Source organism: Lotus japonicus, chromosome 2 (genome assembly GCF_012489685.1).
Source record: "Lotus japonicus ecotype B-129 chromosome 2, LjGifu_v1.2".
In the NCBI taxonomy this organism is placed as follows: Eukaryota; Viridiplantae; Streptophyta; class Magnoliopsida; order Fabales; family Fabaceae; genus Lotus; species Lotus japonicus.
In genome coordinates, this window is record NC_080042.1 from 55010834 (window position 1) to 55029930 (window position 19097).

General features: G+C 39.2%; 1 protein-coding gene and 1 long non-coding RNA gene across 3 annotated transcripts; both read right to left on the reverse strand.

Moving 5' to 3' along the window:
- Nucleotides 1–11088: 11088 nt before the first annotated feature.
- On the reverse strand, nt 11089–12981 carry LOC130738377 (uncharacterized). The gene is made up of 2 exons (XR_009019363.1): nt 12238–12981; nt 11089–12136 (listed from the first exon to the last, which is right to left on the reverse strand). It is a non-coding gene; the product is annotated as an uncharacterized LOC130738377 (long non-coding RNA).
- Nucleotides 12982–13671: 690 nt separating this feature from the next.
- LOC130738378 (PTI1-like tyrosine-protein kinase At3g15890) lies at nt 13672–18632 on the reverse strand. Of its 2 annotated transcripts, XM_057590346.1 has the most exons (6): nt 18344–18632; nt 18164–18257; nt 16463–16606; nt 16220–16364; nt 15809–16071; nt 13672–15046 (listed from the first exon to the last, which is right to left on the reverse strand). In XM_057590346.1, exons 3-6 carry the CDS (start codon nt 16516–16518, stop codon nt 14455–14457), a joined length of 1056 nt encoding a protein of 351 aa, XP_057446329.1. In that variant the 5' UTR covers nt 16519–16606; nt 18164–18257; nt 18344–18632; the 3' UTR covers nt 13672–14454. The 2 variants fall into 2 exon arrangements, with proteins under 2 accessions (XP_057446329.1, XP_057446331.1); XM_057590348.1 differs by lacking the exons at nt 18164–18257; nt 18344–18632 and having other exon boundaries at nt 13673–15046; nt 16220–16355; nt 16458–16576.
- Between the last annotated feature and the right edge of the window lie 465 nt (nt 18633–19097).

Here is a 19097-nt window from a genome sequence, read left to right on the forward strand (position 1 = left end):
TGATCCATCCCTATTTGTTATAGTTGTTACAGCCTCCTCGTGAGTGCTATAAGGCTGCTGCGAAACTGTGAAGCATTATAATTTATACATACCATCATCAATCAGACCCATGCATGTATGTACAAATGTAAACTAAACAATCTCTGACCCTATCCTTCACTTTTGTTGTTTCTCTGTATCATCACTTGCATGCTTGCATTTCTAAAACCGTTAGCTATAGAAAACACGGAATGACAAGTAAAATAGTAGGCATATAAACACCCCTCTCACTCACTTTTTTTCCCACAAATTTCATATGACATTGGTGTCATCTTAATTTAGTTTGTAAGTGTTCAATCAATTTAAGTTTTCCTATTATAATATTGATTATTTATAATTTCATTTATTCTAATTGTACTTTAATTTTCCAGTTATAACTTTTTGATTTTTAGTGCCTTAGAAAGAGCACTGAAGAAGCCACTTTTTTTTATTGAGATGCACTGAGGTATTCACAACCGATAAGACTAATTCTCAAACTGAGATGATATTAAATCAAGATATGTCTTTTGCGACAAATCATTCTTCATATATAATGTTTAGCGATCAAACTTGGAATGCTTAAGTAATATACTACATGCTAACTCTGTGCTGGATTGTGTGTTGGATTGTGTCTCACTCACTTTTACAACTTCTTAGACCTACCTTTCCTAGGTCGGCTGCTATCATCTGCGCCTACATTTCTCTCTCTTATTCATGGTATATAAACACGGAGAAAGAGACAGTCACGGAGGGCACGTACTTTTATTGTAAATCCTTTGTTGTTGTTGCGTGCAGTTTTCTATAACAGAGGGTGCAGGTTTTACTTATGCGAGTGCATGCTTTTTCACAAACATTAAGGAGCTTTATGTTGCAATGCAAACACAGTGTGCACTTTTGCATAAACGAAGAGGGGTCCTATATATTTTGTTTGCACAAGGTCGAAAGTCTACTCAATCCCACTTCTAATAATTTAGTATAGGGTTTCCTAACAGCGGCTATGTAGGGAACGTATATTAAGGATGAATAGATTTATCCCCTCTTCTGACTAAACAGTAAACACCACTCACGTTGGGATTTGAGATGATAAAGCTGTTGCCAGTTCTAATTTGGCATCTTTCTCTCTGGGTGTTGGTAGATACTAGTATAATATAGCAGTACAGATTTTTTTTTTGGCAGATATATAGTATATACATATTAACATACACATACGTAGTATATTAGTATATAATGCATATGTATTATAAATTGAAAAATACCTGCTGCCCTTTCTGGATCACGAATGCCAAATTCAAATTTGTAATTGCTGGCGAAGAGAAGTCAGTAATAGCAGCGGGCAAGGTAATTGTCAAAACTTGTACAAGGATAAAATATATCGGTGCTGATATATTTTGACGCTCACCACAGGGTATTTGGCGACCATGCAAGGTTTGTGCCGGTTAAAAACTGTCAATTATGTCAATTAAGAGTCCTGATACTACATACTAGTGCAAGATGTCCACTTTTAGGGTGGTCAATAATCAATACAAAGCGGATGTTTTTTTTTTAAAAGATGATTTTTTTTTGCTTTGGGTCAAGGAAAATAATTCATATACACTTTGAATACACCTCCATCTGATGAAATATAAGGTCTCTCAATAACTAAAAAGTGTATCATGTCTGAATCTAACTAGGGTTTGCGGTGGTGGAGGGTCTGGATCAGAAAAAAGAGGGATTCTAGTTGTAAGATATCTAATGAAACCGTCGCAGGAATTGAGAACTCATTCAAAGAGAAAGATATCAAATATCTAGAGTGTGTGTGTGTGGTTGATTTGGGAACATCGGAATGAGATAGTCTTCAAGTCTTGAACAATTTGCGCTGAGAAGGTAATTAGACTGACAAGGTTTCGCTCTTGGAAGTGGCTTAAGTGCAGAGGAAAGAATTTCAACTGCTCCTTCGTAGAGTGGGACTCGATTCCGAGCTTGTACTTGGGAAGGGACTTCTCTTAGTGCCTTCCCCCTTATCTGGCTTGTTCGAGATCAGCACTGGATCCATTGGCGTTTTTTCCTTTTTTCTGCCTTGGCTTTGTGTATTGTGAGAACTCTTCCCTGCTAGGGGTGTTCTCCCTGTTTTGCTCTATGTTTCTTGTTTCTTTCTCTTTCCCTGCATATTGTCCTGGGAGTGGCACCCTTTGTGCCACATTTTTATTCAATTAATTTAATTTGCCTTCCCCAAAAAAAATATCTAGAGTTTTCTTTGGTATATTATATAGATGATCCGATTCGCAAGGACCATGATTGAGAATTGTTTGATTGTCTTTCTCCGAGGAAGAGGCGAAACATAATCAACTTGAATAAAGAAAAGAAAATGTGAGATATATATGATAGATTAGGACTGTCCAACGGGCGAATTTGAGTTAATATTGTCGGTTTCGAACAGCTGAAAGCCTGAAACCAACATACAAGCAGGACTGCCACCGTCCGTTAGTATGAGCTGGTTGTTTGAATTTGGTTTTTGAGAGTTTTTATGTGTGTCGGGTCGGTTAAATAGTATCCGATCAAAGAAAAAATACAAGTACAACTTCAATAGTCAATATAGAGAAATAAGAAGAGAAGGAAGAAGACAAAATTTTCATTAAATTTTCACAAAAATTTCACCTTGCAATATAGCATAGAAGAACAATAAAGTGAGAAGAACAAACTCAATACAGCGAATTGAAGAGATATTATTATCACAAAAGAAGAAAAAGAACGTGGTTTATCGCAAGATCTGTTAACACCGAGGAGGAGGCATCACAATCTGAGAGAGAAATTAAGGTCTTGAGGAAGAGCAAAGGTTGTTGTTCTCGTTACGTGAATTGTAAGACCCAAGTTTTAAGCTTAGAATAAGTGGAAGAGATTTCCATATACGATTAGGCTTGATGTATCGTGAAAGAAAAACCTGAACAAGAGTTTATCGAAAGGAATAAATTTATGAAGGAGAAAGTTCAGGAAAAGTCTAAGGATTATATCAAAATCGATAAAAGGTATAGCACGATCGATATACGCTTAAACCTAGGGCAGAAACCCTAGTAAATAGCTAGTTTTCACTTAAAGGCACGATGGAAGCTAATTCCAAAAATCTTCAGAGAAATGTTAGAACTTCCCTTAATCCATCTATAACAAGCGTTTCAAGGCGAAACCCTAGAATGTACGAACGTCAGATTCCAATCCTCGGAAGTTTGCCGAAACTAAAACCCTGATAGTTCAAGAAACCTAAAATCAACCGACGATGAAGATTTTTTCTGTTCGGAGCTTCAAATAAAGATTTCATCCGTGAACGCCCACTCTAATCGACGTTCCAAATCTTTCTTCAGAAGGAAGTTTCTGCATCCGAGGTCAAAACCATAAAGTGCATTTTAAGCCGGTAAACATTAAAAACAAGCCTCGAAAACCAAAAATCATACCGATATTTCTTTGAAGAATTAGAAGATTCAGCGGGGAGAATATCGTGTCTAAAATACGTTGGAATCAGTAGGAAAGAATCGGAATCACTCTTATATTTTTATCTTAACTCTATGAGTTAAATCCTCCGATATCTAAACAAATCTGTACCGGTTTACAAAATATCTACTCATCCTTATCCAATCTTTACAAAATATCTTCTCAAAATATCTATTCATCCTTATCCGATCTTTACAAATATCTATCCATCCTTATCTAACCTTTACAAAATATCTTCCATTTCATTCACTATATATATGTTGTTGTAATTTGAAAAATGAAAAACAAAAATTTCACCATTTTCTTTCCCAAACCCGCGAGCTTCACCAAGAGGAGGAGGAGAAGAGATTTTTGCCATTTCTTGCTTGATCGTTGATTCAACAGTTGCTACTTGACGGTATCGAGGTATAGTCGCTAATCCTTACCTTTGATCGTCGTTTCCGTAGTTTTTTTCTATGTTTTTCTATGCTCTAAGTTTTGAGTTTTTTTGGCAAAACTATCCAAATAACTTCATCTTTCTATCTAAACTTATTCCCTGCGTGCCCTGAGCATGTTTAGCGGATTACATTTCACCGATTCTCGCCGAAATGCCGCAGAGTTTCAATTCTGCTCATAATACCCATTTTTGGCTAAAGTTCCAACCTTTGGGCTTAAAACCCTCGACTGAGCTTAGCGTTAGTAAGATTAGTCGTCATAATCGTCGTTGGTATCGACCCCATCTAATTTGTTTTTCGAAATTCTGATTTTGAGTTTCTGAGCTAAAAATATTGACCAAAATACCCCTTGCGACAGTTTTCGATTCGATAATTTTTCTGAGAGTTTCCTTGGCCTAGATATCGCCTAAGAATACCTAGGAATCGATTTAGATCGAAGAAAAAGTTCGGAAACCCTATTTTACATAGTGGCCGAAACCTATTGCTTAGGGTACCGTGTCCAAAAATAATTTTTGGGTCTCTATGACCTGAGCCATTGCGTAGCTCTTTCGATTGTCGAAATTTTGTAGCTCGAGTTATGCTCGTTTTAGCGAACGAGGTTCTGTCGTCTATTCACGCTTAAATATTGTACTCTTAAACTTCTTAAGCTTTGTCTAACGCTAGTTAGTATCGTTTTGACCGAATTGACTTGTTTTGATTGACTTTCGCTTCGTTTTCTCAAAGATTCGTTTGGAGGAACACTTGGAGCAGGAAAAGAGGATTGTGAAGGAGTCTTGCTTGAACACACTGGACGAGTTCGAGGTTAGGGCAACTTACTTGCTAGCTAATGCTTTGTAGGCGTCGATAAATTCGACTTGAATTATTGTTTATGCATATGAATTGTCTGGATTGAAAATGTTTTCTGAAGGCTTCGGCCGAGTGAACTGATTGAGACGTGTGTCTCCGTTTTCTGGGCTTCGGTCGACATGGGAGATTAGGATTTATCGCATTGATATGTTGATAATTGACTCGCATGCTTAATTGTTAAATGGTTAACTATAGGCCATGTGATTATTTGTTCACATGATATTTGGATTATATTGATTATATTGTGTCTTTCAATTACGCACTTGAATTGCTGACTATATTGAATATACCGTGCAATTGTGCTAATGAGTAAGGAACGTCAAGATAGTGGATAACGGGTAGTTATGCCAGACTCCTGACGAGTTTTTGGATAAAGTTTGATGGGACGGACCGAGGTTCGTACCCTATTATTGTTTTATGGATCGAGACCTTCTCAAAGGAAAATTGAGTTTGAAAATGATATTGGAAAAAACCCCATTTGAATTCACGTAAGAACTTGGGTTGTTCTGTCTAAGGCAAGAAGGGCTTTTAATGAGGCATTGTGCCCGGCCAGCTTACCTGGGAACTTCTCGGGCCATTACTTGGGTGATGATGGACCTTTTGTTTTGAGACCTTCTCCAGGGAATCATTGGAATTATGGGATCTTTGAAACTAATAGGATTAGAGACGAGACTTAAACAATTTCATAATGAACCTCCATAATGTATTAAACAACCTCAAAACCCTTAATATAATGATAAAAGACTCAGACGAAAGTTTAGGGCTTGAACATTAAGTTTTGAAAATGAGAAGTGTCGTCGAATCCAAGTTTTAGGGAAATTGTAAGTTCTGAGTATGTTGATACTCTTTTGCTCGTTGAGCAGTTTGTTTGGCCATCGAGATGGTGAGCCATGGTAAGTTGAAAGGTCACTGAGTGCGAGCTGCATTCTTTTGCTCGTTGAGCAGTTTGGTTGGCCATCGAGACGGTGAGCCCAAGTGACTAGGAAAGTTACCAAATGCGATTAGCACTTCCTTGTTTACCTTAGGGTATTGTAGAGACAATGTACTCTAGCTAGACACGCGTGCCTTGGTGAGGACGATTCGTTGTTTGGCTAACCATATTGCATTCATGCATACATTTATTGGAAAGTTTGCTGCTTTCCGAAGGACGATCTCAGATCAGACTTCATTGGAGCGAGATGCTTCATAGGATCGTGCAGCTTCATAGGAGCGAGATGCTTCACAGGAGTGTGCTGCTTCACAGGAGCGTGCAGCTTCATAGGAGCGAGATGCTTCATAGGAGCGTGCTGCTTCACAGGAGCGAGATGCTTCATAAAAGCGAGATACTTTAGCGGAGCGAGATGCTTCGGGTCATCGTGAGGGTGACATTTTATCCGGATCATATTTTGAGCATGACATTGCATTGGCATACCATGCACTTAACTATATTCGTTGATATATTGCTTATCAAGTTTTTCGAGATATAACTTATTGAATTATTGAGATATTGAATATTGAATTGTTATTAGAAATCTGATAACATGTTATGTATATACCTTAGGGTAGACGATACAGAACTTATATGTATATATACAACCTATATATATATACCCCTTTATTCATCACATGTTGCTTGTATTATCTATTATATTCTGTGAGTTGACCCTAGCGCCTTGGCTTTATGTGTATGGTTGTGTTTGGGCGGTTGGCCTGCTGCCAGACGTCCAACAGCTGATTCAAGATGGTTCGTCGTTCGGGGAGGATCCTGAGCGCAATGACTACTACTGAGCCTTCGACGTGGACCCGGACTTCATGCATGATCGGATGAGGGTCGATGTTAGGAGTGTATTATATGGGGGATTGTTTTCACAGCTCTGATTGTCATTTCTCATCTTGGGGCAGGGTAGGTCCCCGACTATTAGCTTTTGTGTGGTTCTCTTCCAGGAGGATCACAGAGAGTTTGTCAGGCATAGGAAGTCTTTCGAGGGCCGTTTGGGGCTGACTTATCTTCTTGAAAACTGTATTCATAAAACTCATGGCTCTGACCATGGGATGTACTTATTCGCCTGCGGGCACTATCTCCAATTACTTCATGTTTATTATCTTTGGGTTGAGTCTTCATTATGTTAAGTCTTCTATTTGAAAAGAAAACGAAAAAAATATTTACGCATTTTCCGCACTATTGATTTAAAGTCACTAAAGTGGCACCACCGAAATCGGGGTGTTACATGAATTGCATGTCAAGATTTATATCTCTCTAAAACCCCATTCTTCCCTTCGTATTCTCTCGCCATTTTCACTGTGAATGGAGATGGAGTTTTCAGATCAGAGCTTTTTGTGGATGGGAAGACCAAAAAGGGAGGGGAGGAGAGAAGAGAAGAGGGTAGGAAGTGAGAACAAACGAAAAAGGGAAGAGACGTGGCAACAACTAAGGTGTTATTAGTGGTTGCTAGGGTTTGTCTATGAGTGGGGAGAGAGAAGAGAAGAATATGAAGTTGCGAGAGTGAGTGACGGTTAGGGTTTCAGAAGAAATTAGTTAGTAGTCTCTTAAAGGGTAGGTTGTTAGTGTTGGGCCGAGTAATTTTTTTCACCCTATTGCCCTATCTCACTCGCTGACTATTATGGGCTTAGGTGGTTTCGCTTTTTTTTTTTCTTAACTCTACTTCAATCGGTCCAGAGCCCAAACCGAAACCAACCAAACCAAACCTTCATAAATCATGTTTTTTCAGCCAGCCTAATTTTAGAAAATTTCCTCAGTTTTTTCAAATCCGGTTCGGTCCGATTCACTCTAAACAACCTATGTTAAATGATTTGATATGAAAGAAGAGTAAGAAATAAAAATAAAGTGAATGGAATGTAAGAAAATGAAAGTAATAATGTATTAAAAAGGAAAAAGTGGTGTCTCTAATATTTAATATTTTGGATCCAATTGTTGCCACATGTTTACCATATGTTTTGCATATGACAGATTGATTTTTTAAATACAAATAAATTGTGGTGGTTAAAAACACCCACAAACCCCTTATGTCGCTCGGTGTTGTGAAAGTGTAAAGCCTTACAAATAGTACATATTATTTATAATATATTATTTACATATTAAAATTAATTTGCAGAAAAATTCTTATAACTTGTGTGACTATTTTCTAGATGGGGTTTGAAGATGTTGATGAATGAAAACTTTCTAGAAACGTTTAGAGAACTGGGTTAGAATTTTTTTAGAGAAAAAATAATAATTATTACCGGGCAAGAGAACAACTCACCCTTGTGTAAAGATTACACAACTTTTTTTTGCGTAGGAGGATAGGGGAACCCACTTGATCTTTTATTTTTGGTCAAAGAATGCTCTTGATCCATGTTCAAGCTATTTCCCACTACATTAAACCGATCCAACTCTGGGCTATTGTCTTCGGTCCAGTGCATGAACCATACCTACTTTCTCGCACGTCTTCAATGGCCCAATTTGACAGATTAGCAATTACTTCTACAGATGTTCCTATCTTAGGGAACTTACATAAGGGGTCGACTAATAACAATTATTATGTTGAACTTCCGGATGAGGAAGAGGAACACACAGGGGTGCCACCACAGGTCCTTGATAATAATATTGAAGTTGACCTTGCCTCAGGTTTCTCTTTGTCCTTAGCCTTGGAGAAAAGGAAGAGAGATGACCAACGACAAAATAAAACTGTAGGAGGCCAAGGGAGACAAAAGTTGAGAATCTGCATTCCCATTCTGAGTGATTTACCAAGACCAACAATTGATACGGCTGAGGAGGCGGGCCTTGCCATGCCCCCAACCCCTAGATGAGTACAATAAGTTGGAATTGTCGCGGGATGGCGGCGCCCGCGACAATAAGGGAACTCAAAGACTTATGTCGTAAGTTCCAGCCGGCGATCCTCTTTCTAATGGAAACCAGAGCCCATTTAGAAAGAGTGGATAGAATTAAATCAACTCTCAGATTTCCAAATATGCACTGTGTAGAAGCTAATGGTACCTCAGGTGGTCTCTGCCTTTTCTGGAAGGATTCCATGGACATCACCATTAAACAAAGCTCCCAAAACCTCATCCATACAGAAATTTTTGACAAGGAAGCTGATGTTATTTGGTGTTGCTCCTTTGTTTATGCTCATCCCATCTTCTCTCAAAGAAGACTTTTATGGCCCCAGCTCCTTACCTTGAAGCCTTTAAGCCGCTACCCGTGGTGTTGCATGGGGGATTTTAATGAAATCCTTGCACACTATGAGAAGGAAGGGCTCAGAGCTCACACGGAGTCCAGGATACAGCTTTTTAGAGATTTGTTGGACAATACAGAACTCATGGACATGGCTTTAAAGGGGTGTAAGTTCACGTGGTGTAGCAACCCCAGGCAAGGCCAAATCAAAAAAGAAAAACTGGATAGAATCCTTGTCAATTGGCCCTGGCGCTCTTTGTACCCCAACTCTACGGGTGTGGCTCTCCCCATTGTGAGCTCTGATCACTCCCCCCTACTTCTGCACTTCAAGCCTACTTCCAAGCCCACTAAACTGTTCAGATTCGAAGCAATGTGGAATGAAGATGATGAGTGTAAACAAATTGTGGACCAAGGATGGAACGGTGCACCAAATTGACCAGACCAACCCTACCAATTGGCATGTCCTCTTGGCCAGAACCAGGAATTGCAAAAACTCTCTCACCACTTGGAGTCAAGCAAAATTCAAACGTGCAGACCAAGAGATCAAGTTACTCCAACACAGAATCCAATCTCTCCAGAACAGCCATGCTACAGAAGAGGAGTGGCAAGAGCTTAAGGATTTACAGTCGCGCATAAAAGGGTTGTGGAAACAAGAAGAAGTTTACTGGAACCAGAGATCGAGAATCAAGTAGTTGAAATAGGGAGACCACAATACAAGGTTTTTTCATGCCTCAACAATCCAAAGGCGTGACTTTAACAGAATTCTCAAAATCAAAGATGCACATGGAATCTGGGTAGAGGGCCAAAAGAAAGTCAATGAAGCTGCTGTAAACTACTTTAGCGATATTTATAGCTCTTCCCCCTTGCAGTACCTGCGTGAGTGCCTGACCCCAATCCCAAAGCTAGTAACTGATAGGCTAAACCATAAGCTCTGTGCCCAGGTCTCTACAGATGAAATTAAAGAGGCGGTTTTCTCTCTGGGAGATCTTAAAGCTCCTGGAATGGATGGTATTAATGGTCTTTTCTATCAACAAAACAGGGAGATAGTGAAGAATGATGTCAACAATGCAATTCTGGATTTCTTTGATCATGGAGAATTACCCGTGGAGCTCAATGAGACTTTGGTGACTTTAATTCCCAAGATTCCCCATGCAGAAGCTATCCAACAGTTTAGACCCATAAGTTGTTGTTCTTTCATTTACAAAGTGATCTCCAAAATCATTGTGGCTAGGCTCAAACCTGATATGGTCAATCTCATCTCTCCCATGCAAAGCGACTTCATTCAAGGTAGGCAAATTCAGGACAACTTGCTTATTGTTCAGGAGGCTTTCCATGCCATTAAAAAACCGGGTCCTATTGGCAGAAATCATGTCATTGTCAAGCTTGACATGGACAAAGCGTATGACAGGGTAGAGTGGGTTTTCCTTAGGGAGACCCTTCTGGCTTTTGGTTTTACACCTCATTGGGTCAATCTCATCATGACCTTGGTTACCGGAGTCACCTTCAGATATAAAATCAACGGCGTGGTGGGAGACAAGCTTACTCCCTCTAGAGGCCTTCGCCAGGGAGACCCCATCTCTCCGTATTTGTTCCTCTTTGTCATGGAAGCGCTCTCCCTTTTGTTCCAAAGCAGTGTCTCTAATGGCAGTCTTCAAGGCATCAAGTTGGCTCCTCAATGCCCCCCCTCACTCACCTTTTGTTTGCGGATGACGCAATCCTTTTTGCGAGGGCTCATCCACCAGAATTGTTTGAGCTCAAACGGATCCTCAACCTCTTCTCGAAGGCCTCAGGACAAAGAATAAATCTCCAGAAATCAGGTCTCATAGGAGGAAGGAATTTAGAAGCTAACAGGAAGAGCACACTGGCTGAGATCCTTGGGGTTCAAACTTGGAATAACCCTGGGCTGTACTTGGGAATGCCAGCTCAATGGGGGAGGTCAAAGGTGCAGTCTCTTCAATGGATAAAGGAAAAAATCCTTAGTAAAATTCAAGGATGGAAAGGGGCCCTTTTGAATCATGCAGGCAAAGAGGTGCTCATTAAAGTCGTTCTTCAAGCAATACCAACTTATGCAATGGCTATCCTCAAATTTCCTAAGACCTTCTGTAGCCTTATTAGTTCCAAAATTGCTCAATTCTGGTGGAAAGGGAAGAGAGAAAGAGGGATTCACTGGAAAAAATGGTCAAGCCTAACTATGAGAAAGGAAGAAGGGGGAATGGGTTTTAAAGATTTAGAGATAATGAACCAATCTTTGCTGGCAAAGCAAGCGTGGAGGATATATCAAGAACCTACTGCCTTATGGGTCAGAATTCTCAAAGGGATCTACTTCCCCACCACAGACTTTCTCTCAATTCCCAAGCCTAGGAACGCTTCCTGGGTCTGGTCGAGCCTCCTCTTTGGAAGAGACCTGTTGTTAAACCATGGCCAATAGAGCATTGGCACGGGAGAGAAAGTTGATATCTCAAACCATCGCTGGATTGCTACTGGAGAGAAGATTATTGGGGGCCCTTGGAACCAAAAAGTGAGTGATCTAATTGACAGGGAACATCAGAGATGGAAGGTTGAAACCATTCAGCAATACCTTCCCCCAACTGAAGTAGGAAAGATCTTGCAAACTTCCTTCAGCCTCTCAGGGGGGGAAGATCGCCTCTTCTGGCCTCAAGTGCCCTCAGGCCTCCTTACAGTTAAGTCGGGGTACGAAACTGTCAAAGCTGCCATCAGCAACAACCAGAGTTTGGCCACCTCCTCTTCCCACCCCACACAGGTTTTATGGCAAACTATCTGGGGTGCTAAAGTCCCTCAGAAGATTAAGTCTTTCCTTTGGAAGGCTTGCAGCAATGCGCTCCCAATTAACCAAAGTCTGAAGAGAAGGAACCTTGCTAGGGATGAGTCCTGCCCAATTTGCAACTCTATGGCAGAGGACATTAACCACACCTTGTTGGGTTGTACATGGACCCGTGCTGTTTGGTTTGGTAGCACTTTATGCCTTGCACCTCTTGGAGCCCTTACCTCTTCCTTTGCTAGTTGGTTGGAAAGTCTCTTCTCAACCTTGGTCTCTGCAGTTCCAGATCCAACCTAGGATATTGCTTATTTTTCCATTCTGCTTTGGGAAATTTGGAAGTCACGCAACAGAGCTGTTTTTGAAGGAATCCCCCCAAACCCGAGCCTTTGCCTGAAAAATGCAGCTAACCTTCTCTTGAAGTCTATGTCAGCTATGGAAAAACAGATTCACCTACAAAGAGACATTGCAACCCACTCAGTCCCAGTCCAATGGAAAAAACCACCACCAACTTTCTTGAAATGCAACACAGATGCTGCTTTCTCCCAGCATACCAGGAAAGCTAGCGGAGCCTATATCTTCAGGGATGAGTTTGGAATAGTCAATTGTGGTGCTGCCAAGAAGCTTTATGCAAATTCCCCCTTGCTGCAGAAGCGCTAATCCTGAGAGAAGCTGTGCATATTGCCCATAACCTGGAACAAAAAAAGGTTTGGTTTGAATCAGATTGCAAACAATTAATTGAAGCTTGTAATGGAGTCAGGAAAATTGGAGAGCTTGCTAATATCATTCAGGACATCAATGCTTGGAAGTCAGAGTTTCCTGAGTGGTCTTTTCTTTGGACACCAAGAGAAGGTAACGCAGTGGCTCATTCTGTTGCCCAACTTGCCATATCTGCAGTCCTCCCTCCACTTTGGCTTTGGAATCCTCCACCATCTCTCCTGCTTCTGCTGGAGCGTGATAGAAGAAATGGATGATGATTCCCTGCTGCCAAGTGCTTTTCTGGGTGCTTCCTGCTCCTCCTCCATGGATCAATTTGGTTTGCTCAAGGGTCTTAGATCTCCCTTCTCTGGTCAACAACTCTTTCTCTCTGTTTCCCGAGCTGTTTCTAATGGCATCCATGTGGTTCTCTTAGTCTGTGCCTTTATGGCTTTTGTCTTCTGCTTGGTGGAATTTATTCCATTAGCCAGCTATTCTAGCTTTGCTCTTTTCGTTGTATTTTTTTAGCTATGCGATTGTTAGCTGCTTTAAGGGCCTTTGTCCTTTTGTTTCTTCTGGGCCTGGCCCGTTATGAATGAAACCATCTCACTTTGACAAAAATATATATATATATATATACTGGAGTTGCTGAATTGACCAAAAAAAAAAAAGACAATGGAGGAATATGGATAAAAGGAAATAATTATGGGTTTTGATATTTATTCACGCTTCACGATTTCTTTTATTTTATTTTATTTCATTTATATGTCTTCATATCTTTCACTTTATCTATCACATCATACATCATATATATCTTCAATTTATTTCTGGTCTTTCATTATATGTCACCAAATGTGAGTGTAATTAGAGTATGAATAGACTGTAATTAGAGATTCTTTCATTCCATTTCTTTATTTCTAATGTAGATGACTTTCATTCCAAATTAGAAAATTATGCTAGGTGACTCTTACACAACGTTGAAAATGCCATTAATGCCGACAATATGATACTACAAAATTAACAAATATCCTATGGGCCGGCATATCTAACTCATTTTCATATTCAAGAAGTTGTATAGACTATATTTCATAAACAATCCCCTTAAAAAATAATATAATGTTAATTTGGTACTTGAAAGAATTTTCCATGGGTAAATTAGTCACCGGAACATATATATTTATAAAATTTTAAATGTTTAAAATGTCGGTTAAATTAATTTTCACTGTCAAATTACTCCCTTACATGCGTTTTATGAATTTAGAAACCTTCAAATTTCCTTAAAATGATTAACTTGTCCGCAACAAAAATTTCCAGGGAGCAAATTGAGCGTTCAGTAAAAAAAAAAAGGTGTCACGAATCGTGGAGGGTGTGGGTAGGAGGTAATCGCGAGGGTTCTCACACTGGTGTATGTGTTATGGGAGGCCAAGAATGCTCGAGTTTTTGAAGGGAGAGAGCTGTCTGTTCACCACATCTTCTCTCGGCTGGAAGCTCTTGAAGCCTTGCCTAGACTAGTAGCGTTTCAGCGTGTTCCAGGGTCTGATGCTGTGACATGGACGAGGCCTCCGGTTGGGTGGATCAAAGTCAATGTGGACGCGTTGGTCCGACGATCCTTGGCATCGTTTGTCATGGTAGCAAGGGATGAGGCAGGAGAGCTCCTTGCGGCGGCCACTCTAACTCCGGTGATGATGCAATCAACGGGTTTAGCGGAGGCCCTTTGCTTGCGGTGGGCGATGCGCCTTGCTCTTGATTTGGGGTTCTTCTCCGTTTGTTTTGAGACAGATTCTTTGCAGCTGTTTCAGTGGTGGTGACGTCGCAGTAGAGACTACTCTTATCTTGATTTGGTTCTTGAGGATTGTCGTTCCTTAGCTTTATCTTTTACTCGCATGGATATTTCTTTTGTTCGTAGATCCGGCAATAGTGCCGCAGACTTTCTTGCCCTGGTCTAGACTCTTTTGTTCGTTCCAACATTTTGGCGTCTATGCTGCTTGATTTTATAGAATTGGTTAAAGTTAAAAAAAAAGACTTCATACATATCAGGTGGTATTTTTCAACTTTGATTACATCATTTCTGTCTCCTAATACAAATAGTTTTTTTCATTTTCTTCATCTTCAATATTCTTCTTACTTTTTTGGTCAATAATATTCTTCTTAAAATTGGAATAATCACTTCTCTTCCCTATACCATCCTTCAGCATATCCACTACTTCTGTCATGGTAGGCCTCTTCTCCGCACTGCTATCAGTGCATTTCATAGCTATTGCAGTCACTATTTTCAATTGCTCCATATCAAATTCACCCTTCAACTTTGGATCTGCAATATTATAAAACAAACCCTTCTTCAATAATGGTGTGGCCCATTGAACAACATCCCTTTTCACTCCCCCCGGGAATTTCTCAATTGGTCTCTTGGCACTGACAATCTCCAACAGCAAAATCCCAAAGCTGTAAACATCACAGCTCTCAGAAACTTTTCCCCACATGGCGTATTCTGGTGCCAAATATCCTAATGTGCCTTTAACCTTTGTGGTGAGATGGGTCACACCATCTGGTACTAGCTTTGCAAAGCCAAAATCAGCAACCATTGCTTGAAATTCAGTGTCTAGAAGAACATTGCTTGCCTTTATATCTCTGTGTATGATGTGAGGAGTTGACTCATGGTGCAAATACCTTAACATGAAAAGGAAATAGATAATTGATGACATAGTTCATTTATTTATACATACCACATTTATCTCATATGGCATAAATGGAATATTATCAATTGGAGAATTTTTTTCCGCAACGTATCTCACAATCGGCAATAATGAAACCAATCTCTTCGAGATTTAGATGTGTACAAATGGAGCTAATGGGCAGTTGCAAACATTCTAAAAGCATAAGGGGATTTGTTTTAAGATTTGACAATACGTTCTCTGAAATAATATTCTAAGGAATATATCTTTTTGATTTACCAGAGTATTCTCCTACTCTATAGGTGAGTGAGTGACTAATCTCCTAAGACTTTTCCAACAATGTTTTTTTCTTTTTCATAAACATGGATCAAGGCAGAACCACATGCTTAAGAGACTCAGATTCCTTCCACTTAGAAAAATGTTATTGCTACATTCCAAGGAATATAATTACTAATGATAATTTATTCCCAACCTATTTAATGAGAATGAAATGAATGAAAATCGGTAGTAATTTCATTCTTAGGAATGATTAGAATTGCAGCTTTAAATGTGGTTTTAGACCACAATTTACACACTTCATCTGAGCATTGAGTAATTGAAACTAAAGATTTTAAAACTTAATAGATCATGCCATCATAGTATTTGATTTCTCAGGTGTTGTGCTTTCAGTGAGGAATTTTAACTAAAACATTCCATTATAAAGCAGAGAAGGATGTGGATCAAAAGTGGAAATACAGAGAGGGTAAGTTACACTTACGCCACAGCTTCAGCAGCTCCAATTGCAATACTCATCCTTCTACTCCAATCTAGATGACATTCCTTAGAGAGTGGACCATGCAAATGAGTGAGCAAACTATGATTTGGCATGTAATCATACACAATTAACCTTTCATTTTCCCCTGCATAGTAACCCCTCAATCCCAACAAATTTTTATGCCTCACTCTTCCAAGTACTTCCACTTCTACTGCAAACTCCATCTCCGCCTTCGCCGTCATCATCTTCAACCGCTTCACCGCAATCTGCGCGCAAATTCCATTATTACTCAGTCATGAAAATCTCTGTTATGCATGCTCAAAAATGTCTAATGCTAACTTTAAACACAAACATAATTCAAATTGAGATCTAAAAGATGGGTTGTATTGTATAACTATAACCTCAAACACAAACCTCAATGCCTTCAATTGTTCGACCAAAATAAACACTTCCAAATCCACCCTCTCCAATCTTATTATCGTGATGAAAGTTGTTTGTTGCACGAAGCAACTCCTTCAAGGTGTACATTTCCCATGGATAGTCCCTATTGCTGTCAAACCTATTGTCAGTAAAAACAAAAAATCCACAGATAACTTGTGAAACTGATATTAATTTGTGATAAAACATACAATTATGTTTGATAAAAATTTACCATACTTAAGTTTGCTTTGCTCATTGTCTGAGGGGAAACAACAATAACGTTTCAAGTACATTTCTTCCAAGAAGAATCTGAAGGTTAATGATAGAAACACAAAATGGTAATGTTTGCTGGCTTCGGCGAGCTACCTCTTCCATTGGAAACTGTCACATTTATAGTCCTGTTAGGGTTGCAACAACTACACACTTGAGCATTTTATTTTATTATAAGATTTTTAACATAGACATTCAAAATCATGTAACACTTTTCGAACACATCAATTAGCAGCCATTTTTGACCCGCTCAATTTTGCACGACCACCCCTAACTGGTGTGTCCGAAGGTTGCCACTTCATTTTCGTATGTTCAAGAATCATTTTTGTTATTACAACTTGTATAGCTAAATTAGTCAACCAATTATATAGTATTTGATTTTGTTTTTCCAATGCAGCAAAAAAAAATATAGTATTTGATTTTAAACATTTCTAACCGGTGGGAGATTGACACCTTCACTTCCGTCACCTCTTTATTAAACAGTTTAAAATTGGCCGCTTAGGTTAGTTGCAAGCCAAGCTAGGTATAAACTACAAGTTTTTAATTAAGCCTGTAATCTTTTAGTTGACAATTTCTGATTCAAGCACAATTAGATGTAACTGATTCATAATATTGAATTGAAGAAGGAACGGTTAAGCGCAGAATTTTGTTCGTTTAGAGTTACAAAATTAATATAACACCCCAAGTAGTGAAGTTCACGAAATATTCCAATAATTGGTTAAAGATAACTTTATGGGTGCCTAGATATTTGTAATTTGATCCTAGAAAACAGGTGCGTCAAAACTGAATTAGTTTGTTTCAAAATAAAATAGTGATTTATTTGAAAGGATTTTTTTACACTATTTAAAAGGAACTTGACACTTAAAATAATTTCTTTAAATTTGAATCCAATGAACTTATTCGGATGACTATAATCCTCTGTCTTTACTGAATTCATGATTTCCGGGTAGTAGAATGTTCGAATTCAAACAAAATTTAAGGTTTGGATCCTCTTAAGGGTAAAAAAAACTTGAGAGTGTGTCAAGTTTCATCATCTCACCATGGTGAGATGGTAAAACTTGACACTCTCAAGTTTTTTTGCACTTGAGAGGATCCCAACACAATTTAATAACATCTTAAACGAAACTCAGATTCAACCTACAACAAGATAAAAAGAGGAGCTGGATGTTCATCATCCTTAGTTTTCCTTCTCAAAGTCAATGTTATTGAATACATCACTCTCAATGTAAGTAAATAAACAATCGTTCATCCATGTATCACCAATTCAGTTACGCGCCTATTCTTCACAATATTCATAGTAGAGAAAGTTCTTTCCACAGTTGTTATTGCAACAGGCAAAATCAGTGCCAATTTCAAAGGAAGAAAAACTTGTGGATAAACAACATGTCTTCCTTTTTCAACCAGCTTGATGACCTTGCTCTCTTTACTAAAAATTTGTCTATAACCTTCCTAGAATTAAAAACAGACTCAACATCACTATACTGAAAAAATAAATTCAAAACACCATCATTCAGCTAAGAAGTAATCACACAACCAGGAAAGAAATCAGCTTAAATGCACACCCAATTAGAAGAAAACCAATCAAGCAACACAGAACTATCAGATCGAAATTAGCAATGTTGACCAAACACAAATAAGGTCAAAATGATAATTAGGGGAAAAAAATACCTCGGAATACACTCTCCAAAGTTTTCAGATTTTCGATGCGTGAGCGGTGAGCCCTAACCCAGTCTCTTTCTTCACCTCTTCTACTTCCCACCACCTGCAAAGCGTCGTCATCGTTGTTAGGAGCTAAACTGTGAAACGCGAAAACCATGCAGGAACGAACATCAGAGCAATGCGAATTACCTTGTTGTTGCTGCAGCTGCTTTGCGGGCTTCACATAAGGTTTTCTAGATTTGGATTTGGCTTCAGGCGCGGCTGGGCTTCAAGCGTAGGTGGTGCATGGTGGACTGGTGGTGTCATGGTGGTGGCCGACCGCTAGTGGGTGCGTCTCGTGCGTGCTTGGCTTGGGTCAGTTCTCACTTCTCACTTGGGTGGGACTTAGGATAGCAAGAGAAAGATGGTGACTGGCTGAGTGCACGTGTATGTGAGAGAGTGATAGGAGTAAGTGAGTGTGGGTCTATTGTACAAATAGGTGCAAAACTTGATCTACTAGTATAATTTATAATTTTCGGGGGTTCAAAAAAAATTATATAAGGGGGCAAGTGCAATTTTATTTTTTTAGGGGGTTCATCTGAACTCAGGGGTTCAGATGAATCCCCTCACAATAAATTGGATCCTCCACTGGCCTTAGAAAACACCCAGATCACTTGCAATCACTAGGAACATGCCTATTGATTTATATTGCAATCTCTTTTAATCACTAGGATTAGGTCTTGAGAAGTTTCATAATTTATATGCTTGTATGTGCTACTAGGACAATAAGAAACCTACTTGGTAAATGCATGATTTAGACTTTTGTTTTGAGTCAAGTTGTCTTTTGGGGTAAGTTTCACATGGCTGGTGCGGTGATGGGTTCCTAGAGCCTTGGGAATTCTCTCTTGTGTTGTGTGAGTCGCTTTAAGCTTTAGAGTCTCTTAGTGACTAAGTTAAATTATTG